Source organism: Lycium ferocissimum, chromosome 7 (genome assembly GCF_029784015.1).
Source record: "Lycium ferocissimum isolate CSIRO_LF1 chromosome 7, AGI_CSIRO_Lferr_CH_V1, whole genome shotgun sequence".
In the NCBI taxonomy this organism is placed as follows: domain Eukaryota; kingdom Viridiplantae; phylum Streptophyta; class Magnoliopsida; order Solanales; family Solanaceae; genus Lycium; species Lycium ferocissimum.
Genome location: NC_081348.1, coordinates 67,995,793 through 68,006,830, shown reverse-complemented (window position 1 = coordinate 68,006,830; position 11,038 = coordinate 67,995,793). Strand labels below are relative to the sequence as shown.

The 11,038-nt window shown below is 42.5% G+C and overlaps 1 protein-coding gene across 1 annotated transcript; it reads right to left on the bottom strand.

Moving 5' to 3' along the window:
* Positions 1-8,035: 8,035 nt before the first annotated feature.
* LOC132062446 (uncharacterized) lies at positions 8,036-10,617 on the bottom strand. The gene is made up of 5 exons (XM_059455020.1): positions 9,946-10,617; positions 9,547-9,900; positions 9,309-9,440; positions 8,496-8,573; positions 8,036-8,242 (listed from the first exon to the last, which is right to left on the bottom strand). Exons 1-5 carry the CDS (start codon positions 10,615-10,617, stop codon positions 8,036-8,038), a joined length of 1,443 nt encoding a protein of 480 aa, XP_059311003.1.
* Positions 10,618-11,038: the final 421 nt, after the last annotated feature.

Here is an 11,038-nt window from a genome sequence, read left to right as displayed (position 1 = left end):
TTATAAATGTTGTATGCATGTTGTAGTATGCTAAAATGGATGAAATTCATGAATCAAGCAATGTTGGAAGCGAGGCCGTGCATGGTGTGTATGGCCGTGTGATGTGTGTGTTGTGTTTAAGTGATGAGTTAAGTTCTATGTAGCATGTGTAGTTGTGTAGTGTGAAGAAAAGAATGAGAATCATGATCATATGTATATATGTAGTGTTGGCCGAATGTAGGTCATATAATATGACAAGAATGAATTAATTCTATTTGGAATTTTGAATGTTGTCGTTATGAATTATATGTTGACGATAAGAATTTAATGACTCGAATTGATGTTGTAAGTGTTGCGGGCTGATTTGAAGATTATTGTGCATTTGATGTAATTTGTATATTGATAAGAATAGCATTGTTAGAATGTGAATTGTTGGTGCAAATCATGATTTGGAAGTGAGGGAGGTGTTATAGTTGTGTTCTCGGGTTGGGAACCTGCTTTTCGGGTGAGTTGGAGTATTATTTGGGATGTTGGAAATGTTGTATGAATCGCTTAGAATGTCTTTGAATGTTGTTGGTATGGGTTCGGGTTAGTAATTGAATGTATAAGCGTTGATGTTGGCTTGAAGGTAAGCCGTTGAATTGAATATGTTGAAAGCTGTTGAATGATGTAAAAGAGAGTTACTAATGTTATATTGCCTTTCGGATTGATTATTGATGTTTCTAGGTTGGTTGTTGTTGTTGTTGTTGATTTGGCGAGTTAAATTCTCGGGGTTGGCCTATTTACGGGGGAAATGCGCCCAAATTTCAAGTAGAATTATGTGTTAGTTTGGAAATGAACTCTTAAATACTTATAGTTGACATTGGCATTTATTGATGTTATGTAGACCTCGGGGAGTCCGAGACATAGGTTGGAGTTTGGATTAGCTTGGAGAGCGGAGACGAGGTATGTAAAGCTTGGCCCTTCCTTCTTTTGGCATGCCTTAGTCGTAAATAGGCTATGACACGAGCCTCGAGGAAATTCTACTCTCGCGATCCGACCATGTCTGTGATTCTTATTTGTTTCTTGGTCTTCGTATGCATGATATGATGAAATATTGGCCCTTATGTCTTTTGTATGAATAAGTTTCAAAAGTTGCATAGAAGTTTGTTTTGTTTAAAAGGGTTTTGTTCCTAAACGATTCCGAAAACTACGAACGTCCGTAACTTTCACAGATAGAACCGGATCGCTTCGATATGCTCAAAAATGATTCCATGATGTATGATGACTATGTTTTTCATAGGCGGTCCCGGCTCGGGTTGACACCCGTCCGTGGGTCCCGCGACTTTCCTTTACGTACTTCTAATGACTTTTGCAAGAATATGATATGACTATTATCCCCATTTCAAGTATGATCAGTTTACCTACCTTTTAAGTTTATGATATTGATCTTATGCACATGATTTTGGTACGTATCTATGATTCCTGGAGTTCGGTTTGATATGTTCCCGAGTGAGATTCGGAAAAAAATCTGATTTGATTACTGTTTGGGCTTATAAATGATGGTTCGTTTCGATTAACCCATTAAGTCTTTGAAATTGCTTTAGACGGTATTATGGTAGTATGATGTGTCGGTTCGCCGAGCCCCTTTTGGCGGGAACCGTGTATGTATTATGGTATTATGATGCGTGGTGCCGAGCCCTTTTGGCCGGGTACTGTGTAGATATGCTACGTTACATGTTATATGTATGAATTCTGAATATGATCGGTGGAATCGTAGGTGGTGGGGCAAACCCAATGGTAGGGCAAACCCAAAAGAGTGAGGCAACATTCCACACCGGTTTAGGCCAATCCCACATTGGTTTAGGCCAATCATTGGTTTAGGCCAATCCCACATCGGTTAATGGCATCTCATATGATCGGTTATGATGTTGCGATGTTTTACGGTATGTATACGATGATCAGTATATTTGTCTTCTGTACCTCATATGTATGATTGGTATGTCAGACGCAAGCGCTTTGGTATTTCAGTTATTATGCCTACTTTACGTATTTGTCTCGATTACGACTCGCATTTGTATACTATATTTTCGCTTTGCATACTGGTCATATATTTCGTACCGACCCCGCTTTCTTCGGGGGGGCCGCGTTTCATGCTTGGCGTGAGTACGGACGCACGCTTGGTGATCCGCCGTCTAGGACACCACGCCGTTTGGAGTGCTCCTTTTATTCCGGAGCCCACATTTTGGTATACACTCGTCCGTTGCATATGTATATATTTGTTCGGTGGGTACGGCGGGGCCCCGTCCCGTCATATGATTACGTACGTACGTTTAGAGGTCGTGGACATGTGTGTGTGTTATGCCCATTCTGTACAGTTGTGTTTATATGTTATATGTTCTGGGCGATCCCATTCGCGGTGGCAGCCTCGTCGGCTTGCATTTGTACATGTTTTGGGCCGTTGCGCCATTTGACAGCCTTGTCGGCTTCTGATATATACATGGTTGTGCTTGAGATGTGTTCGCGACAGTCTGATATAATATGAGACAGTATTGATATTTGCGTCCGTATAAGCTATCTGTATGCGATTCGGATTAATGATTGTGTTTGGGTGCCCAGCTAGGGCACTAGTCACGGCCTACGGGGTTGGGTCGTGACAGAAGTGGTATCAGAGCAGTTCGTCCTCGGAATGTCTACAGACCGTGTCTAGTAGAGTCTTGTTTATCGGTGTGTTGTGCACCACATCTATAAACAGGAGGCTACAGGACATTTAGGGTGTTATCTTTCCTTCGCATCTTAGATCGTGCGATAGAGCTATGTTATCGGGATGACTCTTCTCTCCGACGAAATGTTATGTTTTCGGCCGATGCCTCCGAGGAAGGCCACGGCTGCCCCGAAGGGCAAGTCTACGGTAGTGGGGGGAGACCGGCCCGGGCCGGAGAGTTACCGGGCCCGTGCTGAGCCTGTACCTGAGATCGTGCCCCCGACAGCCAGTTCGGCTACACTGCCAGTATCTGAGGGGCTTGGAGCAGCGACAGCTGCAGGTCAGGGGGCGGCTCCACCGCCAGCTCCCGAGGTTCGAGCACCCGAGCCTCCGGCTCCTCAGCCAGGGGCGGAGGATCGGGCGATGCGAGATGCGGTCCGGTTATTGACCGAATTGATGGCGGCCCAGGTTCACAGGGCACGGATCAGGGGGTGATCGTGCGGATAGATATGACGATCGAGAGGGCCCATGATTTTTACGCTTTGTGGCCCACCGAGTTTTTCGGGACAAAGCTCGCGGAGGAGGACCCTCGGGGAGTTCATCGACGGATGCGGCGTACCTTGCGATTGATTAGTGCTTCGAGACGAGTCGATTGAGATGGCATCCATCGGTTGCACGATGTAGCGGCTAGCGGTATGAGTCTGGATGTTGTCCGGAGGTGAGGGTGCCCCTCCGGAAGTATGGGGGCGAGTTTACGAGAGGCCTTTTACGGCCCATTTTCTACCTCCGGAGGTGAGGCGGGCCGCAGAGAGCCGCATTCCCCGTTGAGGCAGGGGCGGTGGAGCGTCCGGGGAGTATAGTCCGGAGTTTGATTCGGCCGGATATGCGCCCGCTTATGTGGCGGCATGACCGACCGGATGCACCGGGTATGTGATGGGGCTGGATGACTACTTGGTTGATAGTTGTACGGTGATGGCGGCCCCGGTCGGGATGGACATCGCACGGATTCGAGCACATGCCCGGGGTATGGAGGAGCGACACAGGGGGCGTCAGCCCGATAGAGATTATGATAGGGGCCAGCCCAAGAGGGCCAGATCCGCTGGGTATTCTGGAGAGTCTCGAGGCAGACAGCCTCAGCAGCAGCTTAGCAGATATTCTCCCCAGCCAGCACAGAGCACACCCCCACAGTTGTCGGGCAGGAGACTGGATAGTGCGGGGTATTCAGGGGCAGGTCAGAGCTCCAGGGCTTCGGGCTCACAGATGGACAGAGGTTCCAGCCAGCTGAGGCCACCCAGACCTCTGTGTTCCTACTGTGGGAGGCATCACCCTGGGGAGTGTTATCGTGCCACGGGTGCTTGTTTTACTTATGGCGGCCAGGGTCATTTTAAGAGAGTGTCCGTACAGGAGCGGTCCAGGTGGCGCAGCCCAGCTTACTGAGTCAGCTGCTGGTTCGTCTTCCCCTTCCGTAGCTATGCGTCCGATGGGGCGGGGCATACCGACACCAGCAGGCCGTGGCAGAGGCCGTGGCGGAGCCTCCAGTTCTGGTGGTCCATCGAACCACCTATATGCGTTGACCCGTGGACAGGATCAGGAGGCGCCACCAGATGCGGGTACAGGTAATTTAGACTCTTTAATTGGTTATGCTGATTGATGTATGAACTGTTTATGATAATTGTAAAAGAAACTCCCCCGAGTGTTTATAAGATCCCGTAGGGCTAATTTAACATTCGAGGACGATTGTTCTAAAGGGGGGAGGATGTTATATCCCGTATTTCGTATATTGGGACAATCCGGGTTAACCATGAAAAGATAGGGACAAAACTATTCCGGGATACAAAGTCGGGATTTTTGACCTTCGATTTTGTTTTAAGACCTAAAGTGTTCATGAATTTATTGGCATGGAACAATTAGGAAAATTTGGGACCAAAATTGGAATTATTGGAAGTTGAAAATCATGCATTTTTCTTTGCCTTGGCCGTGTGGCTTTGAAGAAGGCCCACACAATTTGTGGACAATTTTAATTGGTCCAACACATGTGTGTGGGCCATAGACACTTGTGCAATTTAGGTGGAAGCATAAAAGATGATCACCAAGTCATCTTTATTTATTTCCAACACTTAGAAAAAATAAGAAGTTGAAGAACAACAAAGGGAGGCTCTCGGCCAAACCCCTAAAAATTGAGGTCCAATTTTAGCCATCCCAAAAATATTTCTTTGGCGCAAATCCACTAATTGGAGGTCCCTAAGTAGCGTAGAAGTGTTGTTGGAGCGATCAAACCGCTAGTTCTCATCCTTGCAAACCCTAGCCTAGTGTGGAGTTGAAGAAGAAAGGTGAGATTTAATCATGTTTTATGTGTTATAAATATTGTATGCATGTTGTAGTATGCTAAAATGGATGAAATTCATGAATCAAGCAATGTTGGAAGTGAGGCCGTGCATGGTGTGTATGGCCGTGTGATGTGTATGTTGTGTTTAAGTGATGAGTTAAGTTCTATGTAGCATGTTTAGTTGTGTAGTGTGAAGGAAAGAATGAGAATCATGATCATATGTATATATGTAGTGTTGGCCGAATGTAGGTCATATAATATGACAAGAATGAATTAATTCTATTTGGAATTTTGAATGTTATCATTATGAATTATATGTTGACGATAAGAATTTAATGACTCGAATTGATGTTGTAAGTGTTTCGGGCTGATTTGAAGATTATTGTGCATTTGATGTAATTTGTATATTGATAAGAATAGCATTGTTAGAATGTGAATTGTTGGTGCAAATCATGATTTGGAAGTGAGGGAGGTGTTATAGTTGTGTTCTCGGGTTGGGGACTGTTTTCGGGTGAGTTGGAGTATTATTTGGGATGTTGGAAATGTTGTATGAATCGCTTAGAATGTCTTTGAATGTTGTTGGTATAGGTTCGGGTTAGTAATTGAATGTATAAGCGTTGATGTTGGCTTGAAGGTAAGCCGTTGAATTGAATATGTTGAAAGCTGTTGAATGATGTAAAAGAGAGTTACTAATGTTATATTGCCTTTCGGATTGATTATTGATGTTGCTAGGTTGGTTGTTGTTGTTGTTGATTTGGCCGAGTTAAATTCTCGGGGTTGGCCTATTTACAGGGGAAATGCTGCCCAAATTTCCGTAGAATTATGTGTTAGTTTGGAAATGAACTCTTAAATAATTATAGTTGACATTGGCATTTATTGATGTTATGTAGACCTCGGGGAGTCCGAGACATAGGTTGGAGTTTGGATTAGCTTGGAGAGCAAACGAGGTATGTAAAGCTTGGCCCTTCCTTCTTTTGGCATGCCTTAGTCGTAAATAGGCTATGACACGAGCCTCGAGGAAATTCTACTCTCGCGATCCGACCATGTCTGTGATTCTTATTTGTTTCTTGGTCTTCGTATGCATGATATGATGAAATATTGGCCCTTATGTCTTTTGTATGAATAAGTTTCAAAAGTTGCATAGAAGTTTGTTTTGTTTAAAAGGGTTTTGTTCCTAAACGATTCCGAAAACTACGAACGTCCGTAACTTTCACAGACGGAACCGGATCGCTTCGATATGCTCAAAAATGATTCCATGATGTATGATGACTATGTTTTTCATAGGCGGTCCCGGCTCGGGTTGACACCCGTCCGTGGGTCCCGCGACTTTCCTTTACGTACTTCTAATGACTTTTGCAAGAATATGATATGACTATTATCCCGATTTCAAGTATGATCAGTTTACCTACCTTTTAAGTTTATGATAATGATCTTATGCACATGATTTTGGTACGTATCTATGATTCCTGGAGTTCGGTTTGATATGTTCCCGAGTGAGATTCGGAAGAAAATCTGATTTGATTACTGTTTGGGCTTATAAATGATGGTTCGTTTCGATTAACCCATTAAGTCTTTGAAATTGCTTTAGACGGTATTATGGTAGTATGATGTGTCCGGTTCGCCGAGCCCCTTTTTGGCCGGGAACCGTGTATGTATTATGGTATTATGATGCGTCCGGTACGCCGAGCCCCTTTCGGCCGGGTACTGTGTAGATATGCTACGTTATATGTTATATGTATGAATTTTGGAATATGATCAGTGGAATCAGAGCCGGTGGTGGGGCAAACCCAATGGTGGGGCAAACCCAGTAGTGAGGCAACATTCCACACTGGTTTAGGCCAATCCCACATTGGTTTAGGCCAATCCCACATCGGTTAATGGCATCTCATATGATCGGTTATGATGTTACGATGTGTTACGGTATGTATATGATGATCAAAGATATTTGTCTTCTGTACCTCATATGTATGATTGGTATGTCAGACGCAAGCGCTTTGGTATTTCAGTTATTATGCCTACTTTCTGTACTTCTGTCTCGATTACGACTCAGATTTGTATACTATATTTTCTGCTTTGCATACTCAGCACATATTTCGTACGGACCCCCTTTCTTCGGGGGCTGCATTTCATGCCCGCAGGTACAAACGCACAGTTTGGTGATCCGCCAGTCTAGGACACCCTTTTCTGCTGTTTGGAGTGCTCCCTTTTATTTCGGAGCCCACATTTTGGTATACACTCGTCCGTTGCATATGTATATATTTGTTCAGGGGTACGGCGGGGCCCTGTCCCGTCATATGATTCTGTCTGTCTGTTTAGAGGTCTGTGGACATGTATGTGGGTTATGCCCATTCTGTACAGTTGTGTTTGTATGTTATATGTTCTGGGCGATCCCATTCGCCGTGGCAGCCTTGTCGGCTTGCATTTGTACATGTTTTGGGCCGTTGCGCCATTTGACAGCCTTGTCGGCTTCTGATATATACATGGTTGTGTTTGAGATGTGTTCGCGACAGTCTGATATAATCTGAGACAGTATTGATATTTGCGTCCGTATAAGCTATCTGTATGCGATTCGGATTAATGATTGTGTTTGGGTGCCCAGCTCGGGCACTAGTCACGGCCTACGGGGTTGGGTCGTGACAATATACTCCCATGCTGACTTTACACTAAAATCACCTCTTGTTTTAAGCATCCACTAAGGTTTATCAAATTCATCAGGCTTAGCGACAGAGGCTTTACTTCATTAAGTATGTAATCAGCTAGTTCTTCAGGAAGATTGTTCCTAATAGCAGGAACATGCCAACTTCCTTGAGTCACTACATCAGACAAATTATTGATCTCCTCATTGCAATAAAATTCAGGTGGAGTTAGAAAGTATAAAGGGCCCAAACATGTCCAATTGTCAAACCAAAACAATGCAGAACCCATTCTAAGCTGCCACCATATTTGATGATCAATCAAATCCTTTGCTTAAAGTATTTTCCTCCAAATATGAGATCCTTCCTTCCAAGGCACCAGGACAGGATTATTTTTCTTTAAGTACTTATTGCTCATGAATGAACTCCACAAAGATGGTTTAGTCCTGAAATTCCACCACAGTTTGGCAAACAATGCCATTGACATGTCACCAAGTGATCTAAATCCCAAACCACCTTCATCTTGAGGCAAACATGAAGTATACCATCTAGTCCAATGTCTGCCTCATTCACCAATAGTATTGCTCCAAAAGAACTGACCAAATATCTTGTGGAGTTTTTCTATGACAAAAAAATGATCAACTGCAGATAGAAAATGCATAGGCATTGCTTGTAGAACATGTTTAAGTAGTACTGCCCTTCCACCAAATGACAATAACTTCCCCTTGCAACCTTGGAGTCTATTATTAACCTTAGCAATCAATTTTGTTTTGAATGACATTTGAGGTCTGGCATAAAAAATAGGACAACCGAGCTACATTAAAGGAAAATTCTTCCTTGCAATACCAGTGACCCTTTCCACCTTTTGGTATACCTCTTCATCCACCCTATCATGCAAGTAAATAGAACTCTTTGATTTATTTATCATCTGACCAGAAGCCTGCTTATATTCCTTCAAAACACCCATGATCAGCCCCAGGGAAATCTCACATGAAGATGAAAAAATGATTGTATCATCTACATAGGCTGATTGTATTATCTACATAGGCTAAGTGGTTGATCTTTGGGCTCCACTTGGGCAAACCAAATCTAGTGAACCACAAGTTATCATGTATAGCATTCAAACCTCTTGATAACACCTCAGCTGATAATATGAATAAGGTAGGTGACAAAGGATCACCTTGCTTGACACGCCTAGTAGAATAAAAAAATCCATGAGGCTGACCATTCACCAATACTGAGTACCAGTTGTTGCCAACAATCTTATAAATCAAACTAATGAACTGCTAACAAAATCCCATCTTCCTTAAAGCTTTTGTAAGAAACAAAGAAGATAGCCTATCATAAGCTTTTGTCATATCCAATTTCATGACAACATTAGGCACAGTTTGATTTCCTTTCTTAGTTCTAAGTCTGATATCAGTGATAATTTCCTGTGTCAACAAGATGTTTTCCACTATGCTTCTTCCTCTCACAAATCATGCTTGATTCTGAGAGATCAAATCAGGCAGCAACTGCACTAATCTTTCATGCACAACTCTAGAAAACACTTTGTTTACAAAATTGCTCAGACTTATTGGTCTCATGTCACTAGAAGTCTGTACATCCTTCTTCTTTGGCAAGAGCACAAGATTAGTGTGAGTAATATATCTTGGTAATTCAAACCCTCTGGAAAAAAATCCCACACCATGTTGAACATGTCATCACCAACAATATCCGAGCATTTTTGAAAGAACAGACTTGTGTAACCATCAGGTCCACTTGCACTTTCATAGTTTAAGCCAAAGACAACCTGCTTCACTTCATGTTTGGTGGGATCCTAAATCAATTTTCTATTTTGTTCTTGTGTGATCATGGATGGGACATGATTCAAAAAATCAAACCCGGATGGGACAACAGATTCATGAAATTGTGCTTGATAGAACCTTGACTTCTTTTGTAATATCATCCTCAGAGTCAAGCCAAGTTCTTGTACTGTCTTGAATCCTGTTTAACAGCAGAAACTTCCGTCTTCCATTCACATAAGCATGGAAAAACTTGGAATTCTTGTCTCCTTCTTGAAACCAGGATATGCCAGCCTTTTGCTTCCAAAATTCTTCCTCCAGGTGCAAAACTCTTGTCAATTCAGCTTGAACCTTCATTAGTTTCTCCTTGTTGGAATATGATGGATTGGATTCAAAAATTGCTTCATGATCTTTGACAACCTCCTCTAAGTTTGTTATCTTCTGAAAAATATCTCCATATGTGCTCTTGCTCCAAGTTGACAGTACTTTTTGCAGCTACTCCAATTTTAGATTAAATGTAAAGAAAGAATTGGCAACTACATCAGTCTCCCAATTTTCCTTCACCACCTCCAAAAATGTCTCATGCTTAGTCCAAAAATTCAAGAATTTGAAAGATTTCTTGAATTGTTGGACTTGTTGTTTACATTCAAGAAGCAATGGAGAATGTTGCTGAAACTCAAAATTGCCTAAGCACCTGTCAAGTCTCTTAAACACATAGTCTTCTGCACCTCTTCCATTCCACCAAGTGAAAATACTGCCTTTATAGCCCAAATCTGTGAGATTGCAGGTTTGAATGCAATGTCTGAAGTCTTCCACTTCATTCAAAGTCACTGGCATACCACCATACATCTCTTTTTCATCAGTAATAACATTAAAGTCACCACCAACAAGCCAAGGTAAAGTCATGTCAGATGCCAAATGATAAAGAGGTTCCCATAGTTCAATTCTTTCAATCCTGTCACATTTAGCATAGACTAAGGTAACAATAATCTCTGCATGAGTATCACAATTTTCCAACTTCAATGTCATTTGTTGAACACTATCAATGAGTACAGTAACTTCATGATCCTCATCTACAAAAGCCCAAATCTTGCCTGAAATATTGCATAAAGCAGTCTTCAAGCCTAGTCTTCTTCTGTAACTATCCAGCTTATAAGCTTGTTGGAAAGGTTCCATCAAACCAGTAAGGCAGAATCTGTACTTATTATGCATTGTTAAAAGCCTCTTAAAGGTTTTTTTAGTTTGTACAGATCTAATATTCCAAATTAGTGCATTCATCACTAAAAATTGGATTTAGAAACTGCATTTCTTCTTGTTTGCACCCCTGGCACATGAGGTGCATTTGAATCCTTGTAAGGTTTCCTCCTAGATTTGCCCATAGCATTCTCAACATGCTTAGGAGATAGATCACCTTCTCTTGTTGCATTTAAGAAATTCTAAGCTGTTGATTCCTCATCAAGATCTACTTTATCATCATCACCATCTAGTATTGCTATTTGAAGATTGCCAGACTTAACATTTGCAAGTTGAGTAGCCTTATTCTTGTTATTACCAACTGCTTGTTGTACAACTTGCTTCTGGTTATTGTTGACCTACTTGGAGTATATTGATTTACATCTCGCATTTTGCACTG

Excerpts from the sequence above, each read along its gene's own strand:
- LOC132062446 (XM_059455020.1), bottom strand. The coding sequence starts at position 10,617 with ATGCATAATAAGTACAGATTCTGCCTTACTGGTTTGATGGAACCTTTC. Across the intron at positions 9,441-9,546 it reads ATATTACAAAAGAAGTCAAG|GATCCCACCAAACATGAAGT; the intron begins GTTCTATCAAGC and ends AAATTGATTTAG. Across the intron at positions 8,574-9,308 it reads GTGATGACATGTTCAACATG|GAATATAAGCAGGCTTCTGG; the intron begins GTGTGGGATTTT and ends GGTGTTTTGAAG.